The following is a 16,954-nucleotide window of genomic DNA, read 5'->3' as shown; positions in this document are numbered from 1 at the left end:
TTAAGATAGGAGGCTATGAAATGAAGTCCAAAATAGGGACACTCTACATCAGAGATTTACAATGAGTAGGGTGAGTTTTTAAAATTACCTATGGCCGGCCCGGCACAGTAGCTCACGCCTGTAATCCCAGCACTTTGGGAGGCCGAGGTGGGCGGATCACGAGGTCAGGAGATCGAGACCATCGTGGCTAACAGGGTGAAACCCCATCTCTACTAAAAATACAAAAAAAAAAAACAATTAGCCGGATGTGGTGGTGGGCACGTGTAGTCCCAGCAACTGGTGAGGCTGAGGCAGGAGAATGGTGTGAACTCAGGAGGCGGAGCTTGCAGTGAGCTGAGGTCGCGCCACTACACTCCAGCCTGGGCGACAGAGCGAGATTCCGTCTCAAAAAATAAAAAAAAATAAATAAATAACCTATGGCCAAATCCCTATTTACAGTATAAAGAACCACTGAACTCTTTCCAAATACAAGTAAATCTCTGCAATTAATTTAAGCTCCGTCTGCACTGGGAGGAATTTTGTTTCCCATTGTGCAGCTCTTTAATGATGTATAAGGGTTGATGATGCTTAGCTTTGAATATCTAGGAAGAAGTAGGAACAACATGAAAGCTCAAAATTAAGAACAGAGACTGGACTCTGGTGTCCTGGCTTCTCTGATATCCCAGGGGCCTATTACACTTTGTCAGGCCCCTCAGCTCCCAGCAGATCAGGAACTTGAGATCTGGCTGTGGTAACCACCCTCAAGCTTGATAACTATTCATTGCGTCCGAGTACTTCTTATATTTCGAACTCATCAGATAGTAAAAATCTCAGAATCCTGATTTCAGATCTCATGAACTAATTCTACATCACCACCTCAAATTACCCAGCCTGAAGACACAACGGGCTTGGTATGAAGATATAAAGTATGTTGCAAAGAGACTGAAGGCACTGTAGACATCTTGAACAAAAGGGTCAGACTAACCCGCAGCTGATAAGGAAAGGGCTCCAAACTTCTAGAACCTTCTTGTCAATTCTGCTTTAGGATTAGAACAAGTATGACTACCCACAACTCTGTTCCAACCCCACTTCCAATAATCTGGCCTAACTGTTGCCAGAATCTAGAGCGTTCTCGAAAACCACTCACTCAGCAGCTCCCTTGGCTAGTCCGACTGGCAATCTCGAACCACTGCAGCTGCTTCGGAGTGCCAACAGCGCCCAAGCAGTTGCCCTCTTCCTTGGTGCTTAACTTAAGAAAGAACAGTGCTGGGAAGGATAAAGATCACCCAGGAAGGACAGGGGAAGAGGAGTCTGACGTAGAGAACACGAGATAAGCCCCTCGCTCTTCCTTTTTTTCTCTGTCATCTTTGACTTCTGGGATAACCGGGGGCAACCAGGTCAATTATGGAGACACACAATCACTTCGAACCCAGACTAGTGATCGCTGGGGTATAATTACAAGGGAAAACGGGGTGAGGAGGGCAAAGGTTTTGGAGACGGAAAGTGCAGACAGGCAACAATGCACAGAAGTTAACAAGAGAAGGCGGGGGTCGGGGGCGATGTAAGGAAGTCGTCATCGACGCCGCGCCGCTTCCCCCACCTCGCACCAGACCTCTGAAATTGCCCTCGGAGACTCGGCCTCTCCTATAAGGACGATCGTCCTCTCAGCTGGAGAACAAGGCCATGCCTCAGCTCCTACGCCAGGCGGAAGCGGGAGAGGAAGGCCGACCCCCAAGAGCGCCCCTTCAGGGGGTCCATCCGGCCTTGATCTCAGATGGGGGGGTGTTTGCGGAGGGCGGGGCATCGCCTCAACAGCTGGGGGCTGCATCATGGCAGGAACGAGTTTCCCTGAGCCACGGAGCTGCAGGTCGCCTCCTCTACTACCCTGCTACCCGGTTACCTCTTCGCCTCTTGGTCGTCGAGCAGCTCTGGCTCGGTCGCCGCCATTACCACATCGCACTCCGCGGCAGCCGCCATCTTACCGCCGGGACCAGAGAGCTGGGTGGGAGGCCGGCGGTGAAGAGCACTTCCGGTTGGAGCATAGAGCAGCTCAGCGGCGCCGCGCCCAGAAGGGCTCCCTCGGGCTCGTCTACCAGAGAGAGGCTCCGCTTGGGGCCAGAGCGGCCTCCCGCCCCCGGATGTCCACGGTGGTCTCCGCGCCGGGGCGGGAGCCCAGGGGCTGTGCCGGTGCGTAGGCGGCGCCACTTTACCCGTGGGTGGGAAGGCGGGGTGTACGGGTGGTAGCCTCTCTAGGGCTTGGCTGTTTTCAGTATTCCAAGAGCCTCATTGCCATAGCAACTTCCAATCCTAGAGAGTCTTCCTGAAAGGCTCCGTGGAGTCTGGGTTGCGTGGGGACCAGGTGACCCAAGACTCTGTAGGGAAGGAGTCCCCACTGCTACCTTTCCGACCTTGGAGTGTGTCCACAGCTTCTTCCCGGGAAAGTCAAGAGACACTTTGAGCCCAGTTCCCCCAGCTTTCATCGTTCTCTGGAAGCCCTGCCCAATCAAGCCAGGGGAACGCAGGGCGTCTTCACCCTGCGCCTTTCATCCACTCCGGATCTCCAAACACCAACTGGTTCATCACCCTAATGACGCTGACCCTTTTACAAGGCTCCTTTCATGTCAGCCGCCTGGGAGTGCCATCTCAGCATTAAGCCTAGGAAAGCTGACACATGGCGCCCCAGACCCTGCCCTGGAGTTTATAAGGAAGCTCGCGGGGTGAGGTCCTTGCTCTTGTGTCCCCAGTACTCCCACCTCTTATATAAACTCTCTACTCATCATGCTTGCCTTGCCGAATGCGGTCTGGATTGAGAATTCATAGGGGACAAGGGCACAGTTTAACTGTCTTTGTTGTTATTCCCTCACCCAAACGACTATTTGTGGAGCTGAATTAAATTGGAGCTTTCTGGGGTTAAATTGGAGGAGTATGAGGAGTAGCTTTACAATGTAAAGCTAAGAGTAAAATAAGAAGAGGGCAAAGGAATTTTAAAAGGATTTACCTGTTTGTTCCAGGAAAACAGCATGTGCCAATGCTCATACTCTGCCTATCCCAGTGTGGAGGGAGCTGAAACCACAGCGACCACTGAGTAGGGAGGGATAGGACAAGCTCACTAGGTTGGAAAGGAGGGGTCATTCGTTGAGCCAATCACTCAATAGCCCTTTCCAAAACGCCTACTCTGTGCTAGGTTGTGAGGGCACAAGACTTACAGACCACCTGCCCTGCCTGCCAGTGGCTCATAGTCCAGTCTAATGCTAGCCAACCTGTCTCACCATCTTCCCACTTTATGTTCTATCTAAGGCAACTCATTTATTCCCACAGCTTTACTTCCATCTGTTGATGACTCTCAACTCTTCATATCTCCAACCTAGACCTTTCTTCAGCTTCCACAGCTGTATATCCAACTATCTACTGGATATCTCTTGTATGTTTCACAAATCCCCAAGGCTTACCATGTTTAAATTTAACTTTTTCATTGTCTACCCACACCTCAACAACAGGAAAAACAAATGTTGGATGTAATTATTATCTTTCCTAAATTCCGTATCTTGTTAAATGGATTAAACCATTCTCACTCTTGGCTTCCAATTTGTTGCCAAGTTTTGTTGATTCTCCTACCAAATATTTCCCAAATCTATCTCCACCTTTCCATCCCGATTCAGGCGCTCATCATTTTTTTAAATCTTGGAATAGGCTGGGTGTGGTGGCATGCATCTGTAGTACCAGCTATTTGGGAGGCTGAGGCAGGAGGATCACTTGCGCCCAGGAGTTAGAGGCTGCAGTGAGCTATGATCACACCAATGTACTCCAGCACGGAGAAAAGAGCAAGACCCTGTCTCAAAAACGGCAACAACAACAACAACAACAAAACAACAGAAAAAAAAACTTGGAATACATCAATAGTCTCCTAATCGGTCTCTAATTTCATCTCTGTTCAGTCTTCCCTCTTCTGCCAGAGTGACCTTCCTCAGGGACTGATCATGTCTCTTCATTGGCAATGGCTTTCCATTGCCGTCAATTTGATCTCTTTGGCCTACCACACAAAGCCTTTGATTATCTGTTTCTTTTTTTTAATAATTTAATTTGAGTACCAATATTTAGGTCCTTTCTACCACCAATATTGAACCCAAGTTCTCATAGTTTCAGAAAATGCCATGACTTGTAGCCGTTTCCTCCACCCTAGAACACCCTTTCCCCCAGGCCCTTCAGTGTCTGCTGACTCAAAGTTAAATGCCCTTTTGCTGTGCCCCACAGCACCTCAGTAGTTGTTAGACATCTAGCTTCTCTAGACCGTGAGTTCTGATGGGCAGCCACCATGTCTAACTCGTCCACTTTCTCTCAGTATATGGCCCTGCACCTGGCACAGACAGATGATGCTCAGAAAACATTTGACGAATAAATGATTGAGTAAACGAAGAGTTACTGTACTCTGATCGCCTTTACAGAGAGAACATCTGGGCCTCAGAGACACCAGAACACCCAGCGGCCCGCGTCCAGGGAGTCTAGAACCTTGGGCTCCCGCGCACACCCAGGCCAGGTCCTGGCCGTCATTCTCCCGCCGGCCTCTGGGGGAGCTGCGCGGTCCGCGCTCTGTCTCCGCTGCCGGAATTCGTCTTGCCTGACGGAAGCTGGGGAGCGGGCAGGCGGCGGGGGCGGGGCCTGGAGGAGCCTACACCGACTCTGGAGGAAGACTGGAGCCTTTGCGGCGGCGCTGCCCCTCCCCTGGTCCCCGTGAGCTCGGAGGGCCCGCTGGTGCTGCGGGGGCCCCGGGAGGTACGGAGCTGGGAGGCGAGGCTCGTCCGGCGCTAGGATCGGCCTCCGCCTCCGGGCCGCTTTAGGTGGCTGGTCTCTGCCTCTCATTCCCTCTGGGGGCTCCCCCGTGAGAAAATCTGTGGCGGAGGCCCCTCTGGCCCACTCTTATGGTGTCCTTTATTGTGGAGCTCGCTATATGGAGAGGGGGTCTGTGTCAGGAGCTTCCCCTGGAGAGGTTTCTGTTAGGGACCGTCTTTGGGAGTGATCTATCTCTGCTCTCTGGGGGGGATCTTTGTCTGGAGCTTTTGGGGGGCTTGTGTTTGGAAGTTTGCCTTCGGGGAGATATCTGTCTGGGACCTCTTAGGGTTTCTGTATCTGAGCTTTCTCTTTTGTGTCTGTCAGTCCAAGGGCAGCAAAAAGTATGTCCTTTCTGAAGCCTTTTTTTCCGTAGGTTTCTTCATTCTTTTCTCTCTTGTCTTATGTTCATTTTAGCCATAGACTTGACTGGAGTTTAGAGGGAATTGATTGTTGTCCAGATGAGTCGTACAGGAATGCAGATTGTCTTTTTTTGAGACGCAGTCTTGCTCTGCCGCCCAGGCTGGAGTGCAGTGGCATATTCTTGGCTCACTGCAATCTCCGCCTCCTGGGTTCAAGCGATTCTCCTGCCTCAGCCTCTCAAGTAGCTGGGATTACAGGCACCCGCCACCACGCCTGGCTAATTTTTTATATGTTTAGTAGAGATGAGGTTTCACTATGTTGGCCAGTCTGGTCTCGAACTCCTGACTTTGTGATCCGCCCACCTCGGCCTCCCGAAGTGCTGAGATTACAGGCGTGAGCCACCGTGCCCTGCCCCAGATTATCCTTTTTATTTGCTCAGTCCCCCCAGGGAGCAGATGGCTTCAGACAGCCACACAAAACACTGTTCCTGCTTAATTCTCCATGGGGTCATGGTTAAAGAGAGGAAGCTGGGCTGAGCTCCCTTTACTAATTGGTCCTCTACATCTTGCGCACAGAAGGGAACCTGGCCCAGTGGCCAGTGACTCTCCTCTCCCTTTATGGCAGCATTTCCAAGCACCTGCCCTGTGACAGATACTGGCTAGGTACTGGGGATAACAAAGACGAATAAAATAACAGCTTACCATCCAGTAGTAGACACGGAGACATCCGTTTCCTCTGACTAGCATTGGGATGGTGCTGAAACCCTGGAACTATACATTCAGTTTAGAACTATACATTCAGTTTAGAACTCTCAGTTATGGACGTTCTGCCTTCTGTTTTTTTTGGTTTTGGTTTTTGTCCACCAGAAAACATCTGCTAGTAATTGCCCTCTGTGTTGATGCTTTCTTTCCTCACCTTACCCAGCGTGCTTCTGTTCTTCAAGGTTGAAAACTAAGCATGGGGAAGAGCTGCAAGGTGGTCGTGTGTGGCCAGGCGTCTGTGGGCAAAACTTCAATCCTGGAGCAGCTTCTGTATGGGAACCATGTAGTGGGTGAGTGTTGTTGGAGGGGGAGGAACAGTGGAAGAAGTTGAAAAATAAGGAATAGGACTTGATCACAACACACACAGGCTAAAAGCTGCTCCTGGTGGTTTTCGCCCCTGGAAGAATAAAACTTACATTGTAACAGATCAACTCTACAACACTGAACAAATCCGGAGGGAGAAAGCCCTATGTCCAAGATAGGAAAGAGAAGCTGTCATGTCACACTTGTGCTTAGCATGGAATTAGCATAAAATTAATGTCCATTGGCCGGGTGCGGTGGATCACGCCTGTAATCCGAGCACTTTGGGAGGCTGAGGCGGGTGGATCACCTCAGGTCGGGAGTTTGAGACCAGCCTGACGAACTTGGAGAAACCCTGTGTCTACTAAAAATACAAAATTAGCCGGGTGTGATGGCACATGCCTGTAATCCCAGCTATTCGGGAGGCCGAGGCAGGAGAATCGCTTGAACTCGGGAGGTGGAGGTTGCGGTGAGCCGAGATTGCGCCATTGCACTCCAGCCTGGGCAACGAGAGCAAAACTCCGTCTCAAAAAAAGAAAGAAATTAATGTTCGTTCCCCTAAACCCAAATCATTTCAGTCCTGCCAGGCTGTCAATTCTCTGGCCTCCTCAGCCCCCTACATTCCTTTCTTCCCATTTGGTCAGCCTTAAGATGCTCTCATCACTCACATTTCCCATCTCTCTCTCCACTTCAGACAGTTTTCTCATTTTATACCAGGTTCGGAGATGATCGAGACGCAGGAGGACATCTACGTGGGCTCCATTGAGACAGACCGGGGGGTGCGAGAGCAGGTGCGTTTCTATGACACCCGGGGGCTCCGAGATGGGGCCGAACTGCCCCGACACTGCTTCTCTTGCACTGATGGCTACGTCCTGGTCTATAGCACAGATAGCAGAGAGTCTTTTCAGCGTGTGGAGCTGCTCAAGAAGGAGATTGACAAATCCAAGGACAAGAAGGAGGTGTGTGGCATAGGCTTCTGGTGGGAGCCTCAGTGGTCAGAGAGTTTGGGCGGAGGGCTGGTTTGGGAAGCCTGGCATGGCTCCATTCTTCACTCCAAGGTGAGTTAGGAGCCAGAGGTGGGGTGGAGGCCACTGAGGGTATCTTTACCCTCAGGGTTGGCTGCATGTTGAGTCTGCTCAACCAAAGAGGCCTCTTTGTGGTTTAAGGGGTCCCTGACCTAATGTATGAAGCCCCCATTTAGTTGTTGAAGGGGTCACTGACCTAATGTATGAAGCCCCCACTTAGTTGTATGAAGTCCCCACATAGTTGTCCTTCCTGATGGTTCTGTGCTTTTAGCTATGAAAGCCCTTCTTTTTGTTTGTTTGTTTGTTTGTTTGAGACAGGGTCTCACTCTGCCACCCAGGCTGGAGTGCAGTGGCATGATCACAGCTCACTGCAGCCTCAACCTCCCAAGGCTTAGGTGGTCCTCCTGCCTCAGCCCCCTGCTAAGACTACAGGTGCACGCCACCACACCTGGCTAAGTTTTGTATTTTTAGTAGAGATGGGGTTTTGTCATGTTGCTCAGGCTGGTCTCAAACTCCTGGACTCAAGCAGTCCACCTGCCTCAGCCTCCCAAAGTGTTGGGATTACAGGCGTGAGCCACTGCATCTGGCCACGAAGGCCCTTCTGTTCTCCAGAATCCCACAGTAAGCTGCAGCGTTCTGGGAGTGCTTCCTCACCTGTTGTTGAGTCAGAAACTGACTGCTAGTAATGAGCATGTATGGGCAATACAGAGCTGGTGATAGAACTCCTAAAAGGAGGGCTAGATGGAGGCCAGAATTTGAACAGAGGAAAGAGAAAAAAAGCAACCATCTCCTTCCCCACAATGAGTGGTATGGAATCTAGAAAGAGATGAGATATCAGCCATTGAGCTTTCCTCTCGTAGAACTCCTAGGTGGTTGCCAGCCCCCATGTCCATTCCTGGTTCTATGGTACATTCACAGGCCTATGCTCTGTCCCTCTTCCCCAGGTCACCATCGTGGTCCTTGGCAACAAGTGTGACTTACAGGAGCAGCGGCGTGTAGACCCAGATGTGGCTCAGCACTGGGCCAAGTCAGAGAAGGTGAAGCTGTGGGAGGTGTCAGTAGCGGACCGGCGCTCCCTCCTGGAGCCCTTTGTCTACTTGGCCAGCAAGATGACGCAACCCCAGAGCAAGTCTGCCTTCCCCCTCAGCCGGAAGAACAAGGGCAGCGGCTCCTTGGATGGCTGAAGAGCTGCCGTTCCTCCTTCATGATCCCAGCCCCATTTCAGTGCCTGGGGCTCTGGTAGATGTGTTGAGGGCAAAGTAGAGGGCAAGCTGTCTTTCCCAGTCAGCCAGGGAGCTCCCCGCCAGGCCACGCCCCAGCCACTTTGCTCCCTCTCACCTCTGGGAAGTGCAAATACTCTTGGTTGACATCCCCTTCCTCAGCCCTCCCAGCCTACTCCCCATCCCAGCTTTTAGAGGATCTGCTCCACTGTCTCCTGGGGCAGTTGTGGGTCACTGTCCCTTCCAGCTGCCCCAGACAGGAAGCAGAGTCACCACGCAGCAGTGTCCCTTCTTGGGTCTGAGTTCCTGTTATAGGTAGGGGCCCCACCCTCTGGGCTTCCCATCAGTGACACACACACACTTATGGCACCAGCCTGGACTCCAGAAAAAGGGTGTCCAGGTATTGTGTGTATGCATTTAGTTGTGCACACACAAATATGCTCCTATACTGGCATTAGGCGTCTCCTCATCCCTCACCCTGACCTTTCTCCTGTCCTTTTCTTGGCTGGAAGAAGTTGGCCTCCTGGGAGTGTAGTTTTCTGTTTTAAATCCCCCACCCCTGGCTGGGCTCAGTGGCTCACCCCTGTAATCCCAGCACTTTGGGAGGCCAAGGCGGGTCGATTACTTGAGGTCAGGAGTTCACGACCAGCCTGGCCAACATTGTGAAACCCCATCTCTGCCAAAAATACAAAAGTTAGCCGGGCGTAGTGGCACATGCCTGTAATCCCAGCTACCCGGGGAGGCTGAGGCAGGAGAATTGCTTGAACTCAGAAGGCGGAGGCTGCAGTGAGCCGAGATCGTGCCACTGCACTCCAGCCTGGTCAACAGAGCAAGACTCCATCTCAAAAAAAAAAAAAAAAAAAAATTCCCCACCCCTACCAATTGTTTTACTTCCTCTTCCTGCTCAGGGAGCAGATGGGCCTCACTGGTTGAGATGGAATAGAATAACTGGGCTATGAGTCGCCAGCCCACTTTGTGACCCAGCAAGACCTTTCCCCTCTCTGGGCATCAGTTTCTCATCTGTAAGATGACCAGAGTTGCTTAGATGATCTCCTAGATCCCTTCCAGTTCTCTTGATTTTGTAAAGCCAATGGCTTCTCCCTCTTTAAGGTGCTATGCCAACCAGCCCTGGAGGCTGGGATCTGCCGCTCCCTCCAGCCACCAGGGGGCAGGAGTGCACTACCTGCTGTCAGTCACCAGAGTGGCTGCTCAGTGCCCAGCCCGCCAGCCTCGCTCTTGGAGGCTGCTCTTTATCCTGCCTGTGGTTTTCAGCTCAGAGCTGGACTTCTATTTATAAGTTACCTGTATTTATATTTATATGCCTGCTCTCACGGTGAAGGCTGGACAAGGTGCTCCTCTGGTCCCTCCTTCTTACCTCAGATGCCTGAACAGAACAAGGCAAACCCGTAGCAGCCTCTCAGGAGCTGACAGGTCCTCTTTCGGGGCTCAGGAGGGTGGGCACACACCCAGCGGCCTGCAGAGTAAGCTTATTACCCACAACTGTGCCCGCTTTGTGCTTCTAAGGTGCACACCTAGCCTAGGTGAGACACTGCAGCCAGGCAACCACCGACACACGCCCCTTCTCAAAGCCAGAGGTGAGTGGGGCAGGTGCCCGGGGCTAGGTGAGTGGAATTAGTACACACACAGGCTTGGGCTTCAAGTTCATTTATTGATGCATTGATTGGACACAATAAAACCACAATTGTTATCAAAAAGTTTCCCTCCCCTCCCCCTTTTTCTGGTTCTCCCATTGGAAATGTCTTTAAAAAACAAAAAAAAGATACAGGGGGATACTGGCAGGGTCCCATATTGTGAGGTGGGGAGGGGGCAGTGCTGCAGTGGAAAGGAGTTTGTGACATTGACATTGACAGCATGAAAATGGGTCTTGCAAGTACATGTGAGACTGCCTCCCAACACTCAGCTTCACAGTGGCAGGGACTGGTTGGGAGAAGGGAAAGCTGAATTTAGTGCAAGGACCAGTTTGGAGTGGGAAGCTGTAGGGGAAAGCTCTTCCTTTGGGAGCTCTGGGGGGGGTTCGGTGTTAGCTGAGTCCATAGTCTGAGGGAGACCCACACCCGCCCTCCAAGAGTTGGGGTTCAGGAAGTCAGAGAAAGGCTAAGAAGAGCTTCTGAGGAATGAGTTACTCCTTCAATATTAAGACTGGGCTTATCAGCAAGTATCACTTGAACCAGGGAGGCAGAGGTTGCAGTGAGCCAAGATTGCACCACTGCACTCTAACCTGGGCAACAGAATGATACTCTCAAACAGAAAAAAAGACTGGGCCCATGAATGCCCAGAAGACTTAAGATTAAAACAAAACCTTGGGCCCAACCAGAACATCACCTCCTCTCTTAGTCCCACCCCTTCAGAGCAGATGAAGCCCCCAAAAGCTTTCAGAACCAGCCCCACTACCTCCTTGGCTCTGCCCCACCTTAGCACTGCTGATCGGAGGACTTTTGGGTCCCCCTTTCTCCTCCATGGTTCTCTGTCACACTCCCATGGTCACCTTGTCCTGATAGCCTTGAGCCTGCTGCAGCTAGAGACCCCATCCCTATCTCCAGTGAAGCCCCAGAGCCTAGGAATAGAGGTCAGAGAGTCGTCCCCTGGCTAGGAGACGATGGCTTGTAGAAGCTAAGATTCCTGGAGTCTGGCCATGTGGGTCTTGGGTGGAGGAAAGTGAGAGCACCACATGGGTGGGGCTGAGATTTTGCATAGATCTTTGGGGTCTGTCAGGGTGGGAAATGCAGGCAAGCCTAGGATTAACCCTGGAAGGCCTGGGAAAGGAGGGTGGGGACAGTCCTTGGAAGGGAGCTGCCCTTAAAACTAGCCCAGCTCTTTCTGGATCGGGCAGGACCCCTGAAGCTGTTCACAGTCCCTGTGGCATGTAGGAAACCAAGGTGTCTCAGGACAGGAGGAGACAAGGAGTGGCTATTGGGAAATCAGCTCTGGCCTCCCCATGAGGGCTAATAAGGGGCAAGGACGATAGGTCCTGTGGCAGGGCGGACAGCTCCTGCTGGGGTGCGAAACAGAGCTGGGCCCAGGATGGGAGCCGGGAAGAGGGTAGTGGCTGCTGTAGGGGCAGGGCGGAGGGCCAGGGGCCCTGGCAGAGCACAGATGGCAGTGGCTGTGGTGGGGAGCGGGCTGGGCAGGAAGCGGGCTGCCAACGTCTTGGTGAGTTGCTTCTGCAAGGCCAGTTTAGACTACACGGAAAAGAAAGGAATGGACACAGTCTCCACCCCAGAAAACCCCACCCCCTCCCTGGGGCCCATCCTCAAGCTTTTTGCTGCAGGGAAAGCATGCCTTTTAGAGTTCCAAACCTAAATCCTCCTCCCTTCCCACCCCCAAATATTCATTCCAAAGGGCTTTCTCCACCACCTGTCTTCCTGTCCAGAGGGAGGAAAGTCTCAGCATGGGAGAAGGGAGGAGGATTTACGGGATAGAGATGGTCTCTAGGAGATGCACGCCCACCCCTCACTCTTGCCCCTAAGATGACTATCCCAACCCACCTCCCCGGAAATTCCTCTGCGCAGATCCCAGTTCCCAGGCCTAGCTCTGTCACTGCCCAGCAGCCTCATTGCAGGGTGGCCTCTTTTCCTGCCCCACCGCAGCCCCCCCATCTGGCCCTCCCAGCCCACCCTCTCCCCTCCTGACCCAGTCCCAGCTCTGTTGCCTGGAGACAGATACCTTGAGGATACTCACAGCCAGCGCTGCGTGCTTCTGCAGCTTGCTGTGCTGGCTGGAGGGCTTGGGGGGCTTCCCGGCCAGGCGGTCTTTGTGCCTCCTGCTGCTCATGTGCTAATGGACAGACAGACAGACTGGGAACAAGATGACAAAGCCCAAGGACCCCAGGACCATCATCCTCGACTCTTCCCCTTCCTCTATCCACAGCTCATACATCCAAAGCACACAGACTGGGTCCTCACCCTGGGTTAGGCCCTGGGAAGGGGAGGTGAGTCTTGGCCTTTGCCCTTAATTGGCCCACTGGCCTGCTGGCCTCGCTTCACCAGCCTGCTCTGCTGTGCCCTGCCTGCCCTCTTCAGGGTCCCTCCCTCTGCTGCCCTGCCCCCCAACCCCCTCCCCTGGCTCCAACCCCAGTCACAGCCTCACTTCTCCCACCTGCTTCAGTTGGGTCTCTGAATTGACCTGGAGCTGACAGAGAGCACAGTGGAAGGCAGGGCTGGGCCCCTGCCGGCCGCCCCGGCCCCCTGTGACTCTCTTGGCCTTGTGTCCGGCACCTCCCCTGGACACCGGGCGGCCCCGGCTCCTCCGGGGAGCCCCTCGCTGACCTTCCATCATCCACCGGTGCTTGGCTCCTGGAGAGGGAAGAAGGCAGTCTCTCAGCAGCAGGAAGGGGTTGCAGGGGCCACAGAGACCCCCTCCACACTCATGCAATTTGGCTCTCCCTGTAAGCCTCACGGCTGCTCTGTGCACACATCGCCCTCCAGCCACACGTGGTTTCCCCTCCCAGCTTCTGTCCTTTCATGCCAGCCCCTCCTATGAAAGGCCTTCCTGCACTGCAAATAGCTGCCTTCCCCTTTGCTTTGATCTCAGTCCTTTCCTTCTGGGTGTAATCTAAGGAGAGAGGCAGATGTCTCCTGTCTCCTGTGGAGTGACCCTTCAGAGATTTAGCGACCTTCAGTTCTTGCTGCCTCAGACTTCTCTTCCCAATTCTCCTTCCCCAAGGAGTAATGGGAGGACCCAGAAACGTCCGTTCAGTAACACACAAGCACAAAGCCTCCGCCATCCAACCCTTGAGCGAAGCACCCAGGAACTCAAGCCTGCCCTCATCTGGCGAGGCTTAGCTTCTGTCCCACCCTTTCCCTGGGCTCCAGCTCCTGAGACTACTGACCTGTGTTGTGAGCCTGAAGCTGGGAGGCTGAGTTCACTGTCACCTTACACGTGGGGCAGTAGAGGTGCCCCTTCTCACTCCTGCCTTCCCCACTCATGCTGCTTCCCACGGCAGCTGCCGCTGGCTCAGGCCCCGGTGCCTCTCTCCCAGGCTCTGGGGAGCAAGGTGGGCAGGAGGAAGAAGAGGATGAGGAGGCAGCATCCAAGAGCTCTGAGTGGGCTGGCTCCCTGGATGTAGGGTCTGGAGTTGGTGGTGGCTGGAGTGGAGGCCCAAGAGGAGGGACTACAGGAACTGCTGCAGAGATGGAAGAGTGTGAGACCCAAGATGACGCTGCAGACCACGATCTTCAGCTCTGACCATGGAGGTGGCCTGGAGGGCCCCTGGTGGATGACCAGCACTGAATTCCAGGCCCCACTTTTCTACCAACTCACTGGGCAGACTTGGGCCTCAGTTTCCCCATCTGAAATCATTAAGTTGGACACAGTGGTCTCAGAAAGCCCTCACAGCCCTCATATTCTTATTTGCTAACTTAAACGGAGATCACCAAAAAAGATGTACTAGAATGTTCAGAGAACACTATTCATAATATCATAAAACTGAAACTACCCACATGTCCACCAACAGGAGAGCAGATTTTTAAAAAACAATGGTACGGGCTGGATACGGTGGCTCATGTCTGTAATCCGAGCACTTTGGGAGGCCGAGGCAGGTGGATCACCTAAGGTCAGGAGTTCGAGACTGGCCTGGCCAACATGGTGAAACCCTATCTCTACTAAAAATACAGAATTAGGCGTGGTGGCACATGCCTATAATCCCAGCTACTCGGGAGGCTGAGGCAGGAGAATCGCTTGAACCTGGAAGGTGGAGGTTACAGTGAACTGAGATCACACCACTGCACTCCAGCCTGGGCGACAGAGTGAAACGCCATCTCAAAAAAAAAAAAAAAAAAAACACAGTGGTATGGGCCAGAGGCAGCGGCTCACGCCTGTGATCCCAACACTTTGGGAGGCCAAGGTTAGCAGATCGCTTGAGTCCAGGAGTTCGAGACCAGACTGGGTGACACAGCGAAACACCATCTGTACCAAAAATACAAAAATTAGCCAGGCATGGTGGCACATGCCTATAGTTCCAACTACTTGGGAGGCTGAGGCAGGAGAATCGCTTGAGAGCCAGGGAGGTGGATGAGCCTAGGTCACACCACTGCACTCCAGCCTGGGTGACAGAGCCAGACCCTGTCTCAAAAAAAAAAAAGAGCTTTTAAAAATTTAAATTAAAAAAAAAATAGTGGTATGATCCACAGTGGAGTACTACACAGCAATGAAAAAGAACAAACTACAGCTACACGCAAAAACATGGATGAATCTTACAGATATAATGAATGTTGATGAATGTTTGTGAGAGATGAATAAAAACTAGATACCGGCCAGGCAGGGTGGCTCACGCCTGTAATCCCAGCACTTTGGGAGGCCGAGGTGGGTGGATCACAAGGTCAGGAGTTCGAGACCAGCCTGGCCAATATGGTGAAACCCCGTTTCTACTAAAAATACAAAAATTAGCTGGACGTGGTGGCAGGTACCTGTAGTCCCAGCTACTTGGAAGGCTGAGGTAGGAGAATGGCTTGAACCCAGGAAGCAGAGGTTGCAGTGAGCCAAGATTGCACCGCTGTGCTCCAGCCTGGGAGACAGAGCGAGACTCTGTCTCAAAAAACAAACAAACAAAACAAAAAAAAAACCCACAAAACAAAACAGATACAAAAAAACCCCTGCACACTCTATGTTTCACCAAAAATAGGTAAAGCTGATCTATGCTGAGAAAAGTCAGGATCGTAGTTACCATCAGAGGGGTTGTAGTTGGTTGAATAGTGTCTCCCCCAAAATTCACATCTATCTGGAACCTCAGAATGTGACCTTATTTGGAAACAGGGTCTTTGAAGATAAAATTAGTTAAGATGAGGTCATGCTGGGTTCGGGTGGGATTGATCTAGTGACTGGTACCCTTATAAAAAGAGCTTGTGGAAACACAGGGACACACAAGGGAGAATGTGGAGATGGAGGTGGAGATTGGAGTGATGCGTCTATAAGCCAAGGAGTGCCAAGGAATACCGGCAGCCACCAAAGGCCAGAAGAGAAGCATGGGACACTTTCTCCTCTAAGCCCCCAAGAAGGAACCAATGCTGTCAACGCCTTGATTTCAGGCTTCTGGCCTCCAGAGCTGTGTGAAAATAAATTGTTGTTGTTTTCAGTCACCCAGGTTGTAGTCTCTTTTTTGGGGGGTGGGGGTGGGCAGGGGAGGTTAGAGACAAGGTTTTGCTCTGTCACCCAGGCTAGAGTGCAGTGGCATGACCATAGCTCACTGCAGCCTCGACCTCCTGGGCTTAAGCAGATCCTCCTGCTTCAGCCTCCTGAGTAGCTGGGACTACAGGTGTGCATCATCATGCCTGGCAAATAAGTTTTTTGTAGAGACAGGGTCACACCATGTTGCCCAGACTGGTCTCAAACTCCAGGCTTAAAGCAATCCTCCCGCCTCAGCCTCCCAAAGTGTTAACCATCACAAGATGTGAGCCACCATTCCTAACTTCACAAATGAAGTCATTTGTGAAGGCAGCCCTTGGAAATGAATACTTCAAGGTAATGACCAGGAGGAGGTGCAAGACAAGCTTCTGAGGTGCTGGTAACGTGTTTCCTGATCTGGGTGTGTTCAGCTTAGGAAAATTCATGGCGTGGTACACTTGTGTGCCTTTGCCTGTCTGTATGGAATACTCCAACACAAGCAAAAAGAATAAGCAGAAATCTCTCAACCCCTTGTCGGAAACCAGATGTGGAGTGGAGACGTGGGAAAGAGAAGAGCTCAGGACTGACCTTTACTCTGTGGCTCTCCAGGGGCTCCACTGGCCAGCGTTGGGATTGGGGACACTACAGCCCCATCCTGGGCCTGGGTGTGTGGCCTCTGCTTGCTCTTGGCAGCCTCGACAGCCTTGAGTTTTCTGGCGTGTTTGTGGCCTTTATAATGTGCCTCGGCCTGGTTCTGGGGAGGGGAGGGCAAGAGGTCACCATTCACTGGCTGAGTCCACATGCCCCATCTGTGAACTGGAGCCCAGCAGGGGGACAGGCCAAAGGGAGGCAGGGCTCAGGTCACACAAAGGGCAAGTCCTTGTCCTTGTCATCATCATCACCATAGCACATGTGGCTCTGAGGTTTGCAGAATGTGTTCTCGCACATGAACTCCAAGGCAGGCTGCCTCTGGCTTCAGATCTGACCCAGCCACTTACTAACCACATCTTTTTGTTGTTGTTGTTGTTGTTGTTTGTTTTTTGAGATGGAGTCTCGGTCTGTCGCCCAGGCTGGAGTGCAGTGGCGCCATCTCAGCTCACTGCAACCTCCGCCTCCCGGGTTCAAGCGATTCTTCTGCCTCAGCCTCCGGGGTAGCTGGGACTACAGGCGCCCGCCACCACACCCGGCTAACTTTTTGTATTTTTAGTAGAGACGGGGTTTCACCATATTAGCCAGGATGGTCTCGATCTCCTGACCTCGTGATCCACCCGCCTCAGCCTCCCAAAGTGCTGGGATTACAGGCGTGAGCCACCGCGCCCACCCTGAGATGGGGTTTCACCATGTTAGCCAGGATGGTCTCAAT

The 16,954-nt window shown here is 52.4% G+C and overlaps 3 protein-coding genes across 20 annotated transcripts in view; 1 reads left to right on the top strand and 2 right to left on the bottom strand.

The window, feature by feature from the left end:
• DNAJC7 (DnaJ heat shock protein family (Hsp40) member C7) overlaps positions 1-2,017 on the bottom strand; it is a 40,769-nt gene extending 38,752 nt beyond the window's left edge. For 2 of the 5 annotated variants that reach the window (XM_055100943.2, XM_003813859.6), the window contains exon 1: positions 1,880-2,012. In XM_055100943.2, the coding sequence (XP_054956918.1) occupies positions 1,880-1,956 (77 nt within the window). In that variant the 5' untranslated portion in view covers positions 1,957-2,012. Of the gene's footprint in view, positions 1-1,579; positions 1,719-1,879 lie in introns of those variants that run through there. The other 3 variants (XM_055100944.2, XM_055100945.2, XM_063599044.1) reach the window with 3 other exon arrangements.
• NKIRAS2 (NFKB inhibitor interacting Ras like 2) lies at positions 2,001-10,187 on the top strand. Of its 6 annotated transcripts, none has more exons than XM_003813862.5 (4): positions 2,001-2,166; positions 6,110-6,217; positions 6,945-7,186; positions 8,197-10,187. In XM_003813862.5, the coding sequence occupies exons 2-4, from the start codon at positions 6,124-6,126 to the stop codon at positions 8,434-8,436; spliced, it is 576 nt and encodes a 191-aa protein (XP_003813910.1). In that variant the 5' UTR covers positions 2,001-2,166; positions 6,110-6,123; the 3' UTR covers positions 8,437-10,187. The 6 variants fall into 6 exon arrangements, with proteins under 6 accessions (XP_003813910.1, XP_063455115.1, XP_034797760.1 ...); XM_063599045.1 differs by having other exon boundaries at positions 2,033-2,166; positions 6,945-7,018; XM_003813864.5 differs by lacking the exon at positions 2,001-2,166 and adding an exon at positions 4,612-4,814.
• A 540-nt stretch (positions 10,188-10,727) lies between these two features.
• Positions 10,728-16,954, bottom strand: part of ZNF385C (zinc finger protein 385C) — a 72,393-nt gene continuing 66,166 nt past the window's right edge. For 4 of the 9 annotated variants that reach the window (XM_034941865.4, XM_034941866.3, XM_034941860.3 and 1 more), the window contains 5 exons: positions 16,180-16,345; positions 13,322-13,615; positions 12,589-12,785; positions 12,157-12,267; positions 10,728-11,672 (listed from right to left, as the gene is read on the bottom strand). In XM_034941865.4, coding sequence (XP_034797756.3) covers positions 11,436-11,672; positions 12,157-12,267; positions 12,589-12,785; positions 13,322-13,615; positions 16,180-16,345 — 1,005 coding nt within the window. In that variant the 3' untranslated portion in view covers positions 10,728-11,435. The remainder of the gene's footprint in view (positions 11,673-12,156; positions 12,268-12,588; positions 12,786-13,321; positions 13,616-16,179; positions 16,346-16,954) is intronic. The other 5 variants (XM_055100940.3, XM_034941867.4, XM_034941862.3 and 2 more) reach the window with 3 other exon arrangements.

This window comes from Pan paniscus, chromosome 19, assembly GCF_029289425.2.
Source record: "Pan paniscus chromosome 19, NHGRI_mPanPan1-v2.0_pri, whole genome shotgun sequence".
Classification (NCBI taxonomy): Eukaryota; Metazoa; Chordata; class Mammalia; order Primates; family Hominidae; genus Pan; species Pan paniscus.
This window is presented reverse-complemented; position numbering and strand designations above follow the sequence as displayed.